Source organism: Panulirus ornatus, chromosome 4, assembly GCF_036320965.1.
Source record: "Panulirus ornatus isolate Po-2019 chromosome 4, ASM3632096v1, whole genome shotgun sequence".
Classification (NCBI taxonomy): domain Eukaryota; kingdom Metazoa; phylum Arthropoda; class Malacostraca; order Decapoda; family Palinuridae; genus Panulirus; species Panulirus ornatus.
The window spans coordinates 73,099,538-73,122,241 of record NC_092227.1 but is presented as its reverse complement, the minus strand read 5'-3'; the positions used below and the strand labels follow the sequence as shown (position 1 = coordinate 73,122,241).

The window sequence follows — 22,704 nt, the reverse complement described above, 5'->3', positions numbered from 1 at the left end:
ACTGGCTAGCCCCTCATGAACTGCCAGGCTAGCCCCTCATGAACTGCCAGGCTAGCCCCTCATGAACTGCCAGGCTAGCCCCTCATGAACTGCCAGGCTAGCCCCTCATGAACTGCCAGGCTAGCCCCTCATGAACTGCCAGGCTAGTCCCTCATGAACTGCTAGGCTAGCCCGTCATGGACAGAAGACAAAGTCAGAGCTTGAGAAATGTCAGGGGACAGACATATAACACCAAAACCAGTTACTTTCAACAACATTGTAATCACCACCACAGACTGGCTCGTGGAGAGTTTCCTCATATTAATCCTGTAAAAGTCGTTATTTATATATCATATACCTAAGTTATAATTCTATTATATAGTTATTATAATTCTATTATATAGCTATTATAATTCTATTATATAGCTAAGCTCTTTTTTCTTTTGTAATCAATGTTTGCGTATACCCAGGGTATAATTTTCTCATGTAACCAGTGAATACTTTTCTGACATAAACCAGTTATATGTATCTCTCTGAAATACCAAAGATGTACCTGAACTCCAGTCTGTCCATTACTAAGCAAGTTAACCCAACATTTTATGACCATCATACATTAGTCCATTATCCTGTAGTACTGTTGTATTACCTTTGTTAATGATACTGGAATATCGTATTGCTACAATTACCTGAGGTACACATCATTCATATTAGAGGGTATACATCATTCATATTAGAGGGTATACATCATTCATATTAGAAGGTTATTTCCTAACGACACAAATTCAAATAGATAGTTCTTCACATTTTCCAGACTCAGCTGTATAAGTTGTATTATTCACGATAGAACAATCATACTTCATCATATTTTTTTATCCTATGGTGTGTTGATTTATACAGTAAACACTACACTCAGTCATGCAGGGATGAGATATATCGAGGATTAGGATCCACGAAACACCAGACTCGCCAGCCCTAAGCTCTGTCACACCACATCATATACGGTAGAGCAAGTTAATCTCTCTCTCTCTCTCTCTCTCTCTCTCTCTCTCTCTCTCTCTCTCTCTCTCTCTCTCTCTCTCTCTCTCTCTCTCTCTCTCTTCTCCTGACGTAACCTGGTTCCCTCTCTCTCTCCAGGTAAGTTCATGACCCGGTGCTGCCTCTTCTGCCTACTGTGGGTGGTCACCAACTACATGTACGTGTACTCCCTGCGTATCCTGGACTGCACCGACGTGATGGCCCTCTACTCCGCCCACGTCTCCTTCGTGTACCTCCTCTCCTGGGTCATCCTACACGACCAGTTCGTCGGCGTCAGGGTGAGTAGTACCAAGACCCCCGTCGTAAGGCGGCGGAAAAGATTCGAACCGTGATGGGCTGAGAGCCTCGCTTGGGGCCTCAAGTCACTGGTGTGCTGAGTGGTGAGCCGATGATGACACTAAGAGTCAACTAATGTGTGGTGATACAGTGAGTTGTGAGTCTGGTTCAGAGTGGTGAGTTCTGATGTTCTTGAAGGCTCGAGGGACGTATAGTAGCATCTTAGTTTACGTGGACGTTAATGCTAAACACATTTTGCTGGTCGGCGACAGTGTCGAAAAGCGCCACATTGGGGTTTGGATTCAAAACATCCTCAGCTTTGTCCTCCTGATTAAACAGGCTTCACCGATCTCTATCTCACACTCTATCTCCCTTGACCCACACGTCTGCAGTAACTTGAGACACTGACGCCCTGTATCACGACAGCTTCGGTCCAGCATTTCCACACACCCGACGTCTAAGGAGCATGTAGTGTGAAGTCATATTCATTTTACCCAAGTCTGGGTTTATGTGGCGGATCATGTGACCAGTTCGCTTGTTGTGGATACCATTGGGTACATATGTGAAATGTTGCATCCGTACCGTGGCAAACTTGGTGGAGATAGGCTTCGAACTTTGATACGCGGGAAGTGAATTAATTGTGTGCAGACTGTACAGTTTTGGTGGCAAACTCCAATAAAGAAAATACAGAAACTGCTGACAGAGTTTAGGAGAATGCCTTAAAGGAAGGAGTTGGGAGTAAGTATGAGCAAAGATGGTGAGGTATAACATATGGGTAAGACAGGACAGTCTGAGCAAGTTTAAATCGAGAGGACCTGGAGGAACTGGAGTGCTTTAGGTACCTGGAGTGGACATGGCATCGGGTGGAGGCAGAGAGACTGACGTGAGTCAGAGGATGGAAGGGGCTAAGGTCCTGGTTGCATCAAGGGAAGGAAGGTCAGTGTCTGTGAGGGCAAAGATAGGCATGACCGGAAGTAAAGTAGTCCCGACAGTGTTGTGTGGATGTGATTTTTGCGTCTTGAACGTAAAACAAAGCAAAAAAGTTGGGTATTTTGGAAAGTAAATAACTGAGGTCAGTATGTGGCGTGACGAGGGTTGATCTGTCAGTAATGAAACAGTGAGAGAAAGTTGTGGCAGTATGAGCAGTTTGAGAAGACCGCCCAGTGTGCGCTTAAATGGTTCGATCGCCCCACAAACACGTTACTTGCCAGCCTGTGGTCCTGCCTGTTAGACATGGCTGGCGTCTTTAGTGAAGAGAACCATATATATATATATATATATATATATATATATATATATATATATATATATATATATATATATATATATATATATATATATATCTTTCATACTATTCGCCATTTCCCGCATTAGCGAGGTAGCGTTAAGAACACAGGGCTAGGCCTTTAAGGGAATATCCTCACCCCCCCCCCCTCTCTGTTCCTTCTTTTGGGAAAAAAAAAAAAAAAAAAAATATATATATATATATATATATATATATATATATATATATATATATATATATATATATGTAAATATATCGCATAATCCCCTCCAACGAGAAGGATTCGAACCTCGTACCATTTGCGTGGTAGCTGGATACGCAACCCACTCGGCAGTACCAGAGTTCGCTATCTTCAGATGGTTTATGGCAGAGAAAAACCTTCTTGGAAAATTTGGAGCCGCTGTCTTTGACACACTAGGATACACTACACCTTTGTTCATGTTCATTTCATCGTTAGATTAGTCGCTGTATTTATCATATTACAAAACGCTCTTTGCAATATTAACACAAGTGACTTCCTTGTTGGAGCAAATAAAACTAATGTCATAACCTAGGTCTCACAAAGTAATCCTTGTTAAGTCGTTTATTAGAGAGGTTCACCACCAAGGAAGGAAGGGTTTGTACTCCTAGTCCAACCACTGTTTTCAGTAAGGTGGGCAAACTTCCGATTCATATCTTCCTTTGAAGAGTATTCCATTCACTTCTTAACCTGTCGTAGCAATAGTGCAGCGTGCGGTTCTTCCACTGTGTCGGTACAGTCATTTGAAAGGCGCGTTTCTTCTCTCTTGAAACGCTAAAGGGCCTCCTCCATCTCAGCCTTCGTTAGTTCAGTGTGTTCCTTCAAAGCGATTCGTTGAAATTCATCAAACGATTTCCTGTCGTGACCACATTAATAGATTTTATGACAGGCGAGGTGCCTCACCCGAACACCACAAACCATAACACTTGTGCACCAACGGCGTCTTAGCTACGCCTCTTTTGAATATATATATATATATATATATATATATATATATATATATATATATATATATATATATATATATATATATATAATACTGACTGTTTTGAATATTTTATCTCATTCTTGTATCTCCCCAGATGTAGCTGCCTACACCTTAACCCCTAATCTATTTAGGCCAGACGTGTGAACATGAAGCACAATAATAATCCTGTGACCCTGTCATAGTGTAACGTAGCCTTCCACGAAACAGGGATCTGTTCCAGACATAATTCCTCATCCAGGCAGTTTAGTCCCTGTTGGTAGACAAGTAATCACATTGTCAGTTATTTTTTTTTTTTTTTTCATGGGAGCTTACCTGTTTATGGTCACATACAAGAGTGTTAAGTCTTTTTTTTTAAAACCCCTCGGACATGACCTTACGACCCGTGGGAATGATGACCTGGCCTTTTGACCTGACTCTTGAGGGAGAGGACAGGTCGGATGGCGAGGATGACAAAAAAAAGAAAGAGAAAAAAATGTTTAGTATACTTTGCAGTTGATAATTATTCCACACGAAGTTGATGAGGTCAGAATGGACAAAGTTAGGTCGTTAAAGGCTAATGGAGGGGAAGGGAGGGAGGGGTGGATGATGATGCCTTCCCAGGTGGGGCTGTAAGCTGGAGTTGCGAGGACGACTACTGCGAAAGTGAGGCTCCACATCGTCCTGCCCAGCACTACGATCCTTGTGCTAGTGATACCCCAGCCTCCGTGTGCCACCCACTCCCCAACCTTTCCCTACCTTCCTCTTACCCACTTTCCCCCCAGCTTCTCCCTTCCTACCTTTCCTCAGCATCCCAATACTTACCTTTCCCTCGCTTTCCCATACCTACCTCCCTCTTTCCAAGCTTTTCAGTCCACAACGTCAGTTTAATTCCAGAGTCAGTAGGAAGAGTACACGGGCATAGATAAGAGCGAGTCAGAGGAACGCACGGGCCCAGCCTGGCAGATGCCGCCCTCGTGTTATAGTGATTAGCTGATAATTATCTTCCTGACGGAGGAACACCTGCACTGCGTCAAGACGGCTCCACTCGCCGTGTTAACATCGTCAGATTAAGGCGCGTCAGGACGACTCCGCGTGTTGGTGTTCGTCTTCAGATTTAGGGTCGAGTCAGTACGTACGTTCAGTATGACTACACGTACATGTTGACGTCAGACGGAGCAGAACTCAGGACATGACCAGAATCTCTCGTAGCACGTACGTGACCTGTAGTGCCAAGTGGTGTGTGCTTTGATGTGGTTACCTGAGACACGGATTTAGTTTCGGGTCATTGCCGACTTGACTGTCGCCCTTGCGATGATGAAATTAGATTCACTTATGCGCACAGGGGAACACAGACGGAGGATACTCTTGCCCTTCGAATCGTAGGGAGCGGGGACGACAGCGAGCAGTCTTTGTTGTTTACATTAACTTTCCCGAGCCAAGGAGGGACGTGAAGTATCCTCTTGTTCCAGTTCGAGGAACCTTCCACTTCTGTTTTCCAGTCAACTACCCGCCTCACCAGTTCAGAATGACTCCAGAGAGTCCTGGTGTCGCCTGTGGATGTTTGAGCCTCTCGCTTTGTCTCTGAGGATATGAGACATTTGGAGGCCAGAGGGATGCGTGAAGGGTTCACTCTCGTATTTGTGAACTTTATGTGTCATGAGATGAAAGGTTGCAGTAGAGGACTGGACCAGGTTTAGGATGAGATCCGATCGTCAGTGACATGATGACCCTGTTTAATTTAGCTGGGAAGTCTATGTGCGGATTTTAACCCTGTAAACACAGCGCGTATGACTATACGAGTCTTGAGCATGACTGTATGACCCTTGAGTATGATGGCTTGGCCTTTGACCAGGCCCTTTGGGGTCGGGGTCAAAGGCCAGGCCGTCATATACAAATAGCAGATGCCAGTTCGTGGATTCGGGATTGGGAGCGTCATCTTGAGTACGTCCCCTGAGCAGTATGTGTGTACTAGAGTGGCCGGACAGATGCCGTCATGTGGCGCTCCTGAAGAGACGCATCGTGATCCAGTTAACGTTAGTGGAGTTATGTGGTTGAGGAAAGAGGGCGCCACCTGCTGGTGTCCTGCCCACCTGCGGCATTGATCACGCTTGATGAGGTTAGATGGTCCCGGGAGGGAGATAATTCTTACTTCCTTCTACTTGGCCTCTACCTTCGTGCCCTAAGATCACCTTCTTTAGGGCACCCGCAGCGCTCAGCAAGTGCATATCCCGTGAACATATGAGCGGGCAGGAGGAGGAGGTATGTAGGTGTTCATTATGTTGTTGTAAGCATTGGGTAGATTTATTTCTGTGGATTGTACTGCAAGAGAGTCGTCTCTGTCTGTGATCTGTTTCGTTCGTTGATTGATGTCAGCGAATAGCATGTCGTGATGTATGTCATGAGTCCCGTTTGTTTTGTGTCTGGTAGGAGGAAAGGAGGATTTGGGTATAGTTGTGGTTTCCTGAATGAGTACTGTGTGTCCTGTTCTTGGTGTGGGGTGAGTGTATGTCTGCACGTTTTCTCTACATATTTCTTCCTTCCAGACTCATTGAGTTATTTTCATAAACTTCGGAACACATCTGAGCTGGTTTACACTTGGATTATTTTTTTCTTACTATTATCCCGGAGCTTCAGGTGTTTTGGGTCTGGCCAGAAACAGCTGAGAACCCGCCGTGCATTGCGCAAAGAAATTCAAGGGGTTTTGAAACCTTCGTTAAATTTTAAACTTGCAGCAGTAGAGCTCGTTTTTTATCGCATGGATTTTGCCGTCAGATTCACCAGCTGACACATGCAGGAGCTTCAGGTTGTTACGAGCATCATTCAGGGGCAGCATTAACTAGGTACCAGTGAAATAATTGTCATTTTCTCTGGCTTGATCATACTTTCGAGAGAATGGTACAAAAGTTAACATTAAAACATCTGTCAAAATCATTAATAGCAAACATGTACAATATTTTAAATTTAGAAATAAGACTGTTAAATGTAGAATGTTACAAAGATTTTATGAAAGTGTTGGATATAGATAGTAAGGAAGCCAGATTATTCCCGACAACTGATCTATCCCAGCCAAAACACGTCTAGCCTAGCAACTTTGCTTATGTTTGCTGGCTCGTTGTGTGTGTGTGTGTGTGTGTGTGCCAGACTTTTCCTCTTTTGTTTTTTCATGATGGTTGGTTTGGTGATTGAAGGGAATGACGCCAGATAACAGAGTAAGTTCGTGAAGTGCATAAAAGTTCAGTGGAAGGCTTGAAGGTTGAATGCAAACAGTATGTTTTATATACGAGTGGGCGTTAGGCGAACGAGAGAAAATGAAATATTTCCATCAAGATGAACTAGCCTTTACATTTTTTTCGTGATGCACTTTCATTGCAACCGTTTAAGCTGACATGCGAGGTAGGTAATACGAGGGAAATTATGTGTGTATGTAGGGATAATCACTTCGACATTGGAAAATCGCTTGAGGTTATTGATTGATTAAGAATGTGGACGTAGACCAGGTGGGTGAATGGTGAAGTGTAACTTTATGAGTACGACCATTGAACACGACGGCATGACGGTATGATCCTTGGATGTGATAGCACAACCTTTGAGCCAATCCCCAAGAGTGAAGTCATGGGTCATGTCATCTATACCCAAGCGTCGTATCGTCGTGTTTAAGGGATCCCGTCTCCAGAACAACATAACCACAGGTAATTAACCAACCTGTGCAGCGTGAGCCCATTCATTTCACAGATAAGCATAGACCATAAATATCACGTACTGGAATGTAAGGATATTACCGTGGTAGGTCCCATGCGGATATGGCGAACACAAGGTTGTTCGTGAGGTGAGGGAGCCTGAGGATAAAGGGTTCAGACTGGGAATGTGTTTGGAAGTGTATAGTTTTATAAGGAGACCTTCGATAATGATGTCAGATGGACGATATTTAGTTTTAAGGAGGATGCCTGGTGCCAGTGACTCACTGCTGGCTAGTTCGTGACAATGATTTAGATGGTTGTTGTGGATATGAAAGTTTACCGTGAAACGCTGTAGATTATGGTAGAATAAGTCGAGTTCCCTTTCAACTGGGTGTTAGCTTAAGTTCGTCTATGAAAAAAGTTTTGAAATAGTAGAGTAAGGCATGTGAACCTAACTTAATGCACTGCATGTTGCTGGTGATGTAGTGGGTGACCGGATGATTAGGATGAGGGTGGAGACACGTATATCTTATATTATGTGTGTGTGAGAGAGAGAGAGAGAGAGAGAGAGAGAGAGAGAGAGAGAGAGAGAGAGAGAGAGAGAGAGAATTATGATGACAAGAACTATTCTTGACTTAAGATTTATCAGCCTCCTCAATCTTATCAAAGGTGTGTGGAAGCAATAGTGACAGACGCTCTAAAACACCAAGAAAATTGATGGTATGAAATAAACGAAAATTTAAGATAGTTATTACCACATACAACGCAGTATTTTACGTTGTTGGTTAACAATATCTTTAGTTATGGCGTTGATTTATTCATGAAAGAATTAGAATAAGTTGATGGTCATCTGGAAGCGATTCCATAAACATGAAGCCTAGATTGGTTTCCGTCAGAATATCATGGCGGGAGATTTGACCGAAATGGACAGAATGGTTCAAGTGACCGGAATACAAAGAGTCCCCAGCAGCTTCTCAGGTGCGTGGGATCCTCGTGGAAAAGTGGCATCAAGTCTTATAAGTGAACTGTGGAATTCAAGAAATTATGACCAAGGAAATGCAGATGTGTCCCTGTGACTGATGAGACGTTCAGGTGTGTGTCCTTGTGACTGGTGAGACATTCAGGTGTGTTCATGTGACTGGTGAGACACAGGTGTGTGTGTGCCCCTGTGACTGGTGAGACATACGAGTATAATATATGCCCGTCTAACTGGATGAGACGTACAGATGTGCGTCCCTCTGACTGGCTGGACCAACATCTGAATCTGACGAAGATCTGCTGCCTTATATAGACTAGTGGTGCAGCTGGCTGAATAATGGGGAACCTGCCAGATGGAGGAGACAGCGATCCTGCCCAGCAGGTGGGGAGGACCTGCCAGTGTCAGACCGACCATCAGAGATCATCACATCACATAAGGAGAGGGAGTGATAAAGTATAGAAGAGAATGATGAAGATCGTGATGATAGGCTTACACGGAACAGATGCAGACAGAGTCAGTGGATACGAGATTATATATACTGAGGCGAATGAAAGAAAAGGAAAAGAGGGAGTGAGATGAGGGGTGACGGGTCGAATAGGAGAATGTTTATTTTGAGAGATGAGTATGGAAGACTACGTTAAGGTGTATAAGGTGAACGTGGAGAGGAATGTGTGAACCAGCTTCTTGGGTCCTCGCACACGTCGTATTGCGCAACCATCAACATATTCTAATTATGAATCCTGACGTACTGTGACCGAAAAAATGTTTAGATAGGGTTATATACCATGTGATGCCACGCTGTCACATGGGCCTGGCACTGTTCTGAGTACTTCACTGTATGACCCCGTGTCGTCAGCTCACACACACACAGCAAGCCGCACAGCGGCGGCCGGTGTACTGGTGAGACCCTGTCCTGTGGCCTGTGTTCACTGCACGCACGGTCGGTCGACGGTCAGTTGGTCCTCCTCAGCGCGCAGGTTGCCAAGACGTAGGAGCACAGTCGAGCTTCTGAAATCCTTCATATGATCAGAGAAAAATAATCGACCGGACTGAAGTTTAGAAATCGTGACGTATAAGAAACATGCTTGTGCTGAAGTAGAGGCAAGTGGACAAAATATTTATAAGTAGTTTTAAGTAATACGAAGAACCCCTCCAGTGGAAGTGATGCCGAAGATATAAACTAAAAACTGAATAAACACTCTAGATTGAAATTTATACATTACTTCATGAATATAATAACGCAAGACTTAACTTTGAGGTGAAAATGAGTTGAAAAGAAAAGACTAACCTTGGAGAAGGTCGTCAGAGAGAGAGGAGCTATAATTAGACTCGATTGAATATTTTAACGATGGAAAAGTTCACGTCAGGAGGCGAGTTCGGCTCCCTCCGTGTGTGTGTGTGTGTGTGTGTGTGTGTGTGTGATAACCTATTTGTACATACAAGGAGGCGCTTTACACTTGTTTTTTGTTTGTTTGTTTTTCCTATTTGTTTCCCTTCCTATGGAGGAGGTATACCTTATCTTCATTTCTCCTTTCAAAAATCAAGGTCTAAGCCGTTCCTACTTTTTGCAGCCAATTGACGAACCTAATCAGACATGTTCGGACGCTCGGACACCTTCCTTTTTATCTTGAGATTTTGTGATGTCATGGGTCGCATGACCCAAAAACGAACGTTTCATGATGTTTATTACTGATGTGAAACGCTTCACATACATAACGCTCCACATGCACACGATGAAATTGTGATTCAGGTCACTCCTACTTTTGGGAGGGGTCAGAGCTCTCATAAATAATTTTCCTTTTTTTTTTTTTTTTCAACGTGACCGTATTTGAGTCAGTGTTCGAATAATTAGGCATCAAGATGACAAACGCTATGAGTGTATCAGATTTTTTTATTCGAACATATTTTGCTGGTAGCTATGGTTCTAAGATCATGATTTTTTTTTTTTTTTATCATAACAGCTTTACTTCAGCCAATATTCATAAGATTTCGCGCAGACATCTTCTCCAAACCGCACACGATACCATAGACAATTTGTTTTGGATATTGATAGCATTATTGTACAGGCCAAAGATTACTAGAACTTACTTTTTTTTTGTCTGCATTTTGTTTCAACTAATGTTCGTTAACTTAGTTACTTAAACTTATAAAAGTTTGAAATGTTTTTCCATTAGCCTCACTCACTCTTGTTTTAAGGCATTGACGTATTTCTTCATATCTGCAGATTCCTCTCGTACTCAGGTTTCTTGCTGCGTTTTCTAGTTGATTGAGTCTTCCCTCACTCAAACAATTGCTCAGCAGCAGTAGTCTCAGATCGATTAAGGAACGTGAGAGTTGTAATCATGTCTCCTTGCGTCTGTCTCTATCTCTTGAAGTCCATAGCTGCTACAATCCTCTCCTAGGAGCGTAGCTCGCTTACTTCAGGTCAAATCTTTATTACCAACTGTCGGATCTTAAGTAAACCTTTGTCGCTGATTTATACTTGATGTGTTTTTGATGTTTGGTTTAAAAACCCTTTTTGAGCATTTTCTTGCCCCATGTATTTGAAGGCAATGGTACTGTATCAACTCATCGTTGGCAGTCCTTTGATATACGAGAGATAAACCTGGGCTACAGAGGACAGTAAGCGGACAAGTGTTTATCTGAGCAAGTAATTACCTGTATATGAAATACGGGGAGGAAGGGAGTTTTATGCTCCTAGAACTCCATCTTTAGAACTTGTTTATTGTTATGCAACTATCTACACTTGTATACTGTCCGCATTCACAGTGTCGTCACTCTATTCCATTCGTCAACTTCTCTTATACTATAAAGGTGCATATGTACATATTTCTTAATTACATGTTAATGTCCTCTGATTGCTTTATCTTACCATCTTTCGTAGACTTGTTTGATGTTGACCTCATCAGATTGGTTCAAAAATTTGAAGGTTATAAGTAAGTCAGTCCTTGCCCTTCGGTCTAACTGTGATAGAAAAAAAATCATGACTTCTAACTTCTCACTGTATATGAGTTGTCTTAATTCTGCTACCATGTCTGTTGCCTTCCTCAGAACTTCTCTGTTAAACTTGACTGCCTCACTCTAGTGTTGGTGTAATAAAGGATGTGAGGAGTTTGCTTGATATATCGTAATCCCTGTAGTTAAATACGGTTTTGTTATTTGCTAACAAACAGTTTGTCTCCGTCACATTTTTCCTGATTGGAGCTCCAGTAGCAGGCTAGGTAAAAATGCATCAGTCCCTAACTTCACCTCATACAAATCCCAGCCGCTTGTTTACTTATTCCCTGCCTGGTAATATTTGTATGGAGGCCACCGTTCACTGTCCCTATCATCATTACTTTGCATTTGTTTAGTTTGAATTTCATCAACCTTTATTAAATGAACTTCGGAGTATGTCGAAGTCTTCTTTTAAGCTCATGCAGACCTCCTCGCTTTCCACTTTCCTTCTGACATTGGCATCATCCATAAACATATTCAGGTTAAGTTCAGTCATTCTGACAAGTCATCTACATACATCTAGAAGAATGATGGTTCCAGGTCTGAGCCCTGCGGCAGACCTCTGGTGACCCCAAACCCATTCGCTGAATGCGTCTTTTGTTCCTCTCCAATGAGGTAATTTTCCCTCTATTCAAGAGTCTTCCCCCTTATTCCTACATGAAGATCCATCTTCTTGACTAGGTTCCTGTGTGGTGCAGTGTTTCATACTTTCTGGCAGTCCATACGAGCACAATTCACCCAGCCTTCTCTTTAGTCTAAAGCGCAGCTCACTCTCTCATAGGAACCCAATATATTTTGTTACATATGACCTTCTTAGATCCTGTTTTATCCCATATTAGTTGAGTTTCCTTTGCAAGTAATCACCTATTTGCTTTGTGATTTCCTTTTCCAATATTTTACGTACCACAAGTGGCCCGTCAAGCGTATGAACACACTTCCTCAGCACAGATGAAATTGCTTCAGGACCGTGAGCCTTACGAGGGTCAAGACCCTTTAAAAGTCTTCTTTTCTTTTCTTTTCTTTTTTGATATTCAGTGATTTCCAAGACTTCCTGCCTGTTCTGTTTCACTGGTGTTGGATTCATTGTGTCTTCTATATATATATATATATATATATATATATATATATATATATATATATATATATATATATATACGCTGAACCTCTCTCTCTCTCTCTCTCTCTCTCTCTCTCTCTCTCTCTCTCTCTCTCTCTCTCTCTCTCTCTCTCTCTCTCTCTCTCTCTCTCTCTCTGTATTTTAAGCTACTTCATTGTGAATGCAAATTTCACAGAACCATCCACAATAGTGACTTATGGCTACTTATGCTCGTTTGTGCGTAGGTGTTGTGTATGCTTAGTGTTCCTGAATTTCAGTTTATACAGGTGTGCTTCTGGGGCTGGTGCAGCCTATGTGGCGTGATGTGGGTCGCCAGTCATCAGCTTGAGTAATGGCTACCTCAGGTCAGGCTGCCTAGTCATCTGTGACCGTTACGCTCAGTTAACCGCCGCGATTTGAAATTGAAAACTTTACAGGACGATTTTTAAGGTATTGGAATTTGCCTCTCGGTTTTACAATACTGGATTCAGTGTTAGGACTTCTCTAAGTTCATTGATCCAGGTTACATTACCGAGCCCGTCGTGCTCATGGTGGTGCGTGGTACTGGCTGCGTAGGCGTCTCGGGCTCGACTCTCTCTCTCTCTCTCTCTCTCTCTCTCTCTCTCTCTCTCTCTCTCTCTCTCTCTCTCTCTCTCTCTCTCTCTCTCTCTCTCTCTCTCTCTCTCTCTCACGTTGTGAGCTACGATGGCAAAATCCAAGTTGATCAACCCGGACGAATCGATAATAAATGGAGAGTATCTATCAATTCGCTTTACAAAACGGTAGACAAGAAATCACATTCGAGATCCAAAATGACAAACATTGATATACCAAACAATGAAAATAACTTGGCAAGATGAGACGACAGCAGAAAAGATGGCTTATTCTTCTTGTCCACCTGAATGATGTGATCAGTATACAGCAAAAATTCTATTGCAGAGTCCTGACTGTTATGGCCTGCCTCATCCTGATACATGACTACACATTGAAAAAAAAAAAAACTTCCCAGACCTTTGCTGTGTCCAGGGAGACTACGAGACCTTTTATGTCCAACTTCAATCCTTGGGGCAAATCTCAGACGAGGATCTTTTCAAATGAGTGACTGTCCTTGCTGTATGTGTGGCTGTTCTTGTATGTATGGCTGCCTTTGCTGTATGTGTGGCTGTCCTTGCTGTATGTGTCGCTGCCTTTGCTGTATGTGTTGCTGTCCTTGCTGTATGTGTCGCTGCCTTTGCTGTATGTGTGGCTGTCCTTGTATGTATGGCTGCCTTTGCTGTATGTGTGGCTGTCCTTGTATGTATGGCTGCCTTTGCTGTATGTATGGCTGTCCTCGTATGTATGGCTGCCTTTGCTGTATGTGTGGCTGTTCTTGCTGTATGTGTGGCTGTTCTTGCTGTATGTGTGGCTGTCCTTGCTGTATGTATGGCTGCCTTTGCTGTACGTGTGATTTCTTGCACCGGAGAACCTCGGTTGTTGTCTAATCCTTTGCGACGTCATCATTCCTCAGGGTCGTGAACCGTAGAACTGTTGTTCTGCTGACCTGTGGTGATATCAGCTCTTGAAGTATTACGCTGGGAACTCAGGCCAACCCAAAACTGTCTTTTCTTCATATTTTTTTTTTCCTGACGCCGACCTCCTTAAAGGAGCGTAATAGGGAAGTTTAGGTGATTTGCTCATGCATTGTGACGTCCCCGACCTTTAAGGTCGTGCACCAAAGAACCCGCGGATCTTGTGGAGAACCTCTGTGTGATGCCAGCAGCCGTTGTGGACCTGTGATAGGGAGCTCCTGCCGTTGTGCAAACTCTTTGTGGCGTTAACATCCTCTCTGGGTTCCGATCGAAGCGTATTTCGATTGCACATAATCTAATCTTTTTCAGTTTCTCTTGCATTACCACTGCAATGTTATCCCTACATGGCTTACTCGAAAGTCAATACATTCCCCCTCAGACTCGGGACGAACAAGATGTAGATATCGTGAATAAACCATAATTGTCAACGTTGGAGGCCATAAAAGCAGTGTAAAATACTCAGTCGTACACAAGATCGCAAACTCAATTTATTTCATGGCCTGAAGAAACCAGAGTTCCTTGGTGAACCACTTGTGAATTCTACTTATGAGCTTTAATGTCTCTTGCCTCGGATTCAGCGGTCGTGCTGGAGGGAGTGGAGTGAGGTCGTTGGTGTGTGATCCTTGCAGGGGAGGAAGTGCTTCAGTGGTGTTACCTCTGCTCATCCCCTCCCACTCCCCTCACACCTGCAGGAACAAATCACCGCTTTGCTCTTGCTGGAACTTGTGATGGGGGATTTTATGTTAATTGAGGCGGCATGGGCAACTGATGCTGTAATCAAGGCCATCCCATTAATCTCTCTCTCTCTCTCTCTCTCTCTCTCTCTCTCTCTCTCTCTCTCTCTCTCTCTCTCTCTCTCTCTCTCTCTCTCTCTCTGTACAAGGCGACTAAAAGGGAAGGGAGCGGGAGGCTGGAAATCCTCCCCTCATTTTTTTTTTTTCCAAAAGAAGAAACAGAGAAAGGGGCCAGGTGAGGATATTCCCTCAAAGGCCCAGTCCTCATCCTCTGTTCTTAACGCTACCTCGCTAATGCGGGAAATGGCGATTAGCAAAAAAAAAAAAAATATATATATATATATATATATATATATATATATATATATATATATATATATATATATATATATATATATATATATATTATCCCTGGGGATAGGGGAGAAAGAATACTTCCCACGTATTCCCTGCGTGTCGTAGAGGGCGACTAAAAGGGAAGGGAGCTGGGGGCTGGAAATCCTCCCCTCTCTTTTTTTTTTTTTCCAAAGGAAGGAACAGAGAAGGGGGCTGGATGAGGATGTTTCCTCAGAAGCCCAGTCCTCTGTTCTTAACGCTACCTCGCTGACGCGGGAAATGGCAAATAGTATGAAAGAAAGATATATATATATATATATATATATATATATATATATATATATATATATATATATATGTGTGTGTGTGTGTGTGTGTGTGTGTGTGTGTGTGTGTGTTTTAGCCTGAGCCAGGTATCCATTTTATCGACCAACCCCTGAGGGTGGATGAACAGCTGGGTTGACTGCGGGGACCCTGGGCGGCCCGTGGATGCGTCACGGTCAGGAACGCTAACCGCTACACCACAGAAGCCCTCCTACTTACTTTATTTTGTATATTTTCTTCCTCAAAATTTGGTTCCACGTCCGTGGGTTTGTGTGTTGGGGATTACGGCTGGTATAGGAGGTCTTGGCTTGTGCAGGAAGACCCCGTGGTGTAGAGGGCTTGGCTTATATAGATTGACCCAGATGTTGTAGGAGGACCCAGGTGGCGTAGCAGGACCTTACTTGTTTAGGAAGGCCTGATCGGTGTAGGAGGACCTAACTCTCGTAGAAGGATCTAGCTTGTGTAGAGGACACGACTGCTACAGGAGGACCCTGGCTTTAGTACAAGGGAAGAGCAGGTGAGAGACTAAGTGGTCCATGCTGATGTAACCTCACTTGTGGTAGACATATGATAGTAAGGCGGAAGGCACCTGCCCTACCCACCTCTCCCTCTGGCTCAAACGCCCACAATAAAGGAAACTGAAAATAAAATGTACTGCCATTCTTATCCAACAAGAACATTATATTGACACAGCGTAGTGTTCGTGTAGAGAATCTGGTGCTCTATTCTTGCATATGCGAGACTTCAGCTTGACTAGAACAACGTTCAGAACATTGAACTTCGTCCTTCATTTGTAGATAGAAATATCATGGCATCTAGCATTATTAAACAGATATCATGATGATAACATCAGTGTAGCCATATATAAATGAGATCCTTTCATAATCAGAAGAATTGTCACCATGTACAAGTGACATGAACCGTGCCATGGTCACCTGACTCCGGTCTTTCGTTATCACATTTCTTACTTTACCTTCCCTGAGGAGGTTTTGTGCTTTACATACACACATATACACATACATACATATACAATAGCGGCGGCATAGGGGGCTGAAGCTCCCCCACTTTAAAAAGCAAGGAGAGGGGCTCAGCACCTCATTTTGTTTAGACTTACTTGTCTACTACTCCAGTATGTTGTGAAAGCTTTGACTCCAGTAAGCCCCCCACACTTTTTACAAGTAGCTGCACCCCTGATATATATATATATATATATATATATATATATATATATATATATATATATATATATATATATATATATATATATATGAGTGTGTGTGTGTGTAAAACCTACAGTAGCTCATTATTTCCCCTGATATGCGCCTGCACACATCTCTACCCACATTCTTTCGTGTCATCCGTGTCCCCTCCGACCACATCACTGTGTACCTGATACATACACTCTTGGTCTGTGTGATAGAGGTTATTGCACTAGGGGTCTGTCAGTCAGCGGCAGTTGCTTTTGTTCCCTCCCTCCAACCGACTCGCTGCACAAGTGGTATACACAAGTGTCTCTCCTGCTGAAAGGATTTGAGTGTTGCTTTTACGGTCCGCCAGTAACTGTCAATAAGTGTCAGTTTCTCTCACAAAATTCAGTTCTGTTGAACCGAGTTTCGTATCTATGGTGAGGTGAATCGTTGGTTCGCCCGACGCCACTGTTCAGGTGCTGAATTTTGCCCCGAAATGTTTGTCAGGATTTGATTACTTTTTTTTTTAAGCTCTTAGAAGACGGGAAAGGCGTTGATTCTTCAGGTGCCACTTCTGTTAATGAAGGAGGTGACTTTGCTTTAGAAGCTGGTACTCTTGTATCATTGTTGCATCTTCTTAATTATGAGACTTTATTCATTCGGTTGAATATGAATTTAGTACCGCTTGTACGAACGGGAAGTTACAAGGTCGACGTGTCTCCACCATTCGGATCTAAAGGCGCCTAACTCCCCATAGCAATGAGATATAAACATTATAAAGTAAAAAAATAAATCACTTATAAATCGTATAGAAGTTCCATTTTCGTCAAACATTAATTTGCATGTAATCTTTTCCCCTGATGGAAAATGCCAACGAAAATGTAAGCGTCCTCACAGCTGTCAGATCAGTGTGTGCTGGAATTACAATTATTTTTTTGTCGCATGTTATTCAGTTTTCATTTCACGCCTCTGTAAACAGTACGGCGAGAATGAAATATTTCCTGTAATTCACTGAATGTTATTGATTTGGTCACTCGTTCACGACTCGGACGCTTGATTTATTGTTCTAGGAAAGCTTGCTTTAGGACAGTATCAGGGGGGGAACACAATCATGCATTGTTGATATTTCTACCTCATTTTCACAACCATTTACCCCCTACGAATCCACTGATGGTCGCTATAAATTTATCACGCTAAGAACTAAGTAAATTTAACTAAATAATTCTTTGACTGATCTCGTCAGGCATTCTACTGCTCAAAAAAGTTTAATGGTTCGAATGTTCATGAGATATCTACTGAGCCTTTCTGTGGCCACGTCAGGGGTCTGAAGAGTCCATTAAGGCAATCAGGGTCCGTCATGTTCATAGCCGACAATTGCATGGGAAATCTGAGTTACAATTACAATGGTTCTGAACCTTTGATACTAGTCCCAAATTCTTGGTATAGTGTGCATCATCATTTCCTAAAAAGACGGCAGAAAAATGTCTAGGAAAATGTCCATACCTAAAGGAAATACACCAAGCGATAGAATATCCTTGATTTATTTAATTTCTCACTGATCTTGTAGTGTGTGGAGTTTTAATGTTCTCATTTGCAGTTCGTGTGAAACGATAACCTAATTTCCAAACTTCTAATCATAGTTTCACAATTGGACAGACTTGTTAATTCAATTTCCAAGTGTCCGTTTGTGCTCAGTTTTCCAATAAATTGTGGGTTTTCGGTGGGTTTCCCGATACAAAATACCATTGTTCCTTCGCGTAAGTCAAAGTGCCTCAAGCGAATCGTTCAGCGGGACGATCTCAAGGTTATTTTCCACTAAACTCATTTTTTACTGTGATTTTTAAGATCTGCTAAGGTTAAGGTCATGTGAGGTTAAAGTCAAGATAGCATCAGAATCTTCTCATTCTTACGTCATACATTTAGAATGTATTAATACTGGAGGAAAGCTTTCCAAACCCCCAACCGAACCCCTTTTTGTCACCTAAGACTCGAGGAGATACGTGGGTAGTGTGCGTTATCCATTATTTTCAGGAATATATATACATATATAAATATATATATATATATATATATATATATATATATATATATATATATATATATATATATATATATATATATATATATATTCCCTGGGGATATGGGAGAAAGAATACTTCCCACGTATTCCCTGCGTGTCGTAGAAGGCGACTAAAAGGGAAGGGAGCGGGGGGCTGGAAATCCTCCCCTCATTTTTTTTTTTTTTTTAATTTTCCAAAAGAAGGAACAGAGAAGAGGGCCAGGTGAGGATATTCCCTCAAAGGCCCAGTCCTCTGTTCTTAACGCTACCTGTATATATATATATATATATATATATATATATATATATATACAAAGTGTATACAGAACATCAGACTGTGGGGGAACGATGTAGTTTCAGAAATGGTAGAGGATGTGTGCATCGGTTGTTTGCTTTAAAGAATGTGTGAGAAATGATAAGAGGAACAGATGGATTTGTTTGCTTCATTTATGGAGCTGGAGAAGGTATAAGTCGTAAAAATATAAGATGTGGGAAGAAAGCTGCTAGAAGCCATGAGAAATTTCTATCGAGGGTGGCAGGCGTGTGTTTGAGTAGGAAGAGAGAAGAGTGCGTGGTTCAGTGTGAAAATTGGTCTGCTGCTGGAGTGTGTGATGTCACCATGGCTGTTTAATTTGCTTATGGATGGGGTATTGCGGATGAACTGCAGGGTTTTTTGAAGAGTGACGAGTCTGTGGGGGATGGAAGAGCATGGGAAGTGAGTCAGTTCTTGTTTGCTGATGATATATCGCTGGTAGCAGATTCGAGTGAAAAAAAAAAAAAGTAAAGGTGTTGACTGAGTTGGAAGGAGTTTGTGAAAGAGGAAGTTTAGAGTAAATGAGAATGAAAACAAGGTTATCAAGTGTAGCAGGACTAAGGGTCAGGTTAACAGGGTTTTAATTTGAGTGGAGAAAATTTGGAGAAGTGAAGTGTTTTAGGTACCTGCGAGTGGACACGGCAGCGAAAGGAACCACGGAAGCATAAGTCATAGGGTGGCTGAGAGGGCGAAGATTATGGGATCATTAAGGAATGTATGGAAAGAGAAGTCTTTATCTGGGAGTGCAATAATGGGTATGATAAAACGCAGACAGTATGATGACCGTCAGTGCTACGTAACTCCACCACGCGCCACAAATATAATAGCAAAGGCCAGTCAGTCTCGAGCACGGCAACCACAGACGCGAACCGATTTAGCCCAAGTACGGCTGTTACAAGGCTACGATAGCTTTAAGTCTTGCTTGAGCGCGACATGTGCTAGGCTAACATAGCCCAAGCCTAACCGGAGCACAGTAGTGACTAGGCTGATACAGGCAACAGCCAGATTTTTAACTTAAGAACGATCAACTAAAAGTTGAGCATTTCCAAGGATATTACTGAAAGAAATTAACTTTTCATGTGACGAGGGCGGCTAAATTTTTGGGAATGGTATTTGATAGAGGTTTTCAAGAGCCCCTAATATTTGGAACCTTACAGCTTAGAAATCTGTTAAACACTTTCAAGGTAGTGTCTCACTACTACTGGAGAGATGAGTTTGTATGATTTTATGTAGATCCTAACTGGACTATGGTTGCCAGATATATTCGTCGAGAACATGAAAAATGATTGAATTTCTCTCAGTATTAGAATATGCGCTAGAGCATTCAGACCCTCAAAAGTTGAAATTCTGTATGCAGATCCTGGAGAGCTCCATATGAATTTATGATCAACATCCAAAGTTTTCGGAATCTCTTGATGTGAGAATAAAAAGTGCCGTTAGTGAGCACTGCCTGGCCATGCACTCAATTCAAGAAGTAGATTTTCCTTGGTTCCATGACTGAATTGTTCTTAACATAGAATTGAGCAGGAACTAGCTGAAAACAACCAAAAAAGCAATAGTACCTGTATAAAAGAAAAATAAATTCTTTCAGTCTGATATTATTTGATAGCTCAAACCGTGATGAGAGCCTGATATATACAACTAAAAAGATACCTTATATAGAAAAACTACAAAGATAATCTATTTCTACCTTAGAACTGTAAGATATTTAGGCTGCATTTACATTATCTGAGTAATCTGTCGAGAATAGATTTACGATCTGTTCCCAAAGTCCACTCCCACAGTTGCAAAATTCTATTATTATTATTATCATTATTATTATTATTATTATTATTATTATTATCATTATAGTATAAGAGTGTAGAACTCTGATGATTTCTGTCATGTTGGTATTGAAATAGCAGATGCTAAGGCTAAAACAACTATATCTGTTCATCTACATACGATAATTATTCCTTACAGTGCTTCAAATGGGCAGAATATTCAGTTATGTCATATGTAACAAACTACAAAGGATAGAGAAAGATGTTGCATTATGGCGTTCCTTCTTCAACAGGATTTGTCATTTTGAGACATCTGTTCGATTGAGGATGAATTGTACTATGTAGACCCATGGTCACCAGTTTTAAGTTTCTTGTTTGTTTGTTTTTTCATGATAAAAGAGCAGCATAATCTTTAAGAGTTCTAACTCTTTATGAATTGCACAAAATCAAATATGAAGCCTAAGAGAGCAGCCGCTTGAACTATGTAGCCGTCTCTCTTCCGAGCACGGCAGTGGCTTGATTATTATCACAACCAAAATTTAGCCCGAGCACGAAATAGATCAGCTTACCATAGTCCATGTCTAGCCCGAGCACGAAATAGATTAGCTTACTACAGTCCAGGTCTAGCCCGAGCACGAAATAGATTAGCTAAACACAGCCTAGGTCTTGCCCTAACACTAGAGCGACTAGATTAACACAGCCTAGGTGTAGCCCTAGCACTATTGCGACTAGGTTAACACAGCCTAGGTCTGGCCCAGACAGGACGCCGTGCCAGTGGCAGGCTGGTCGTAGAGAGAAAATAAGGGAGGCTTCTGATAAAAGACCATATGATCCAGACCCTGCGGTGAATATCCCTCCCTTATTATTACTTTTTCCGACTAATCTTATTAGACTAATTACGAGGGACTGAAAGGAAGAAGCCACTCCATGCTGCTCCAATATTGACCTTACGGACGCCTAGCCATAAGACTTTATGTGTGGTAAAGGTTGGGTATTAATAAAGTTGCATCAATGACAAGGGAAAGAAAGTCTTGAGGATCTAGTGCTGGAAGAATGCTTCTTCTCTGGTGGCTTCTACGCAAGGAGAGGTTATTAGTTTCAGTTATCTCGCTTGAATTACATTTTTCGGTCGACTAGTACCAGATCTCATATCCCTGTAAATGGAATAAAATTAATCCGGTTTTTCTGATCCTGTCGAGAGGATTAGTAGCTTACTACAAGGGATTTATTTCTTAACTGAGTTAAGCGGAGATGGAATCATCGGATGCAGAAAAGGGTATCTGGCCTTCCTGAAAGGAGCAAGGTAAGGCCCGGCGCTGATGAGGTACATGGCTTTGCTTTGATTAATTTAAGAGCAGTGGGGACGAACCGGGAGACAATCCTCTGCTGTGATTGGAGGGAGAATTGAGTGGTTGTTGTGGGGTGTCGGTCTTAATAATAGTGTGATACGAGGCACACGACGGCCGGAAAGGAGAATTATGGTGGAAAGGAATTTTTTTGGTAAAGGAATGTAATTAGGATGGAATGCGGGTAAAATTGGACTTATTTGCTTGCGTTAGTTAAGAGATGCGAAAAAGTTTGTGGGAAAACTCGACCAACGAAACTTAGTAGTTATACATTTTCTGTAAAAGCTTACCTTGATGTGGAGTTGGACCGACGATGCAGAGTGGGGCCTAAGTCACTACGTTGGTAGGGACCATACCTGCTCCTGGACTAGTGACTGGCATGGTTGTCAACACCCTGAGAGCTGTGACCTGGCAAGGCTCTAGCCAGCACCTCGACCAGTGACCTGGAATGGCAGTCACCAATATGGGACCTATGACCTGGCACGGCTCTCACCCCTCGTAGGCCAGTTACCTGGTACGGCTCTCACCATCCCTAGACTTAGTGACCTGGCACAGCTCACCTCCCCTGGACCAGTGACCTGGCAATACTCTCACGAGCCTAAAGACCAGCGACCTTGCTTTCTTCTTATGTTCTTACCAGCTGCAACACAGGTGTGACCTCATTTGGTCTTCACCAGCCTTTTGACCATTGACCTCGCACGGCCCTGAGGGCTATCGAATGATGTTTCAATGAGGATGAACGATGTTTTAATGAGGATCAGTGA

At 42.4% G+C, this 22,704-nt stretch overlaps 1 protein-coding gene across 4 annotated transcripts in view; it reads left to right on the top strand.

The window, feature by feature from the left end:
• Nucleotides 1-22,704, top strand: part of LOC139767398 (solute carrier family 35 member F3) — a 516,425-nt gene that overhangs the window by 399,836 nt on the left and 93,885 nt on the right. For all 4 annotated transcript variants that reach the window (XR_011717126.1, XM_071696736.1, XM_071696741.1 and 1 more), the window contains one exon: nucleotides 1,114-1,292. Coding sequence is in view for 3 of the 4 variants with exons in the window: in XM_071696736.1 (XP_071552837.1) it covers nucleotides 1,114-1,292 (179 nt within the window). In the remaining variant the exon portion in view is untranslated. The remainder of the gene's footprint in view (nucleotides 1-1,113; nucleotides 1,293-22,704) is intronic.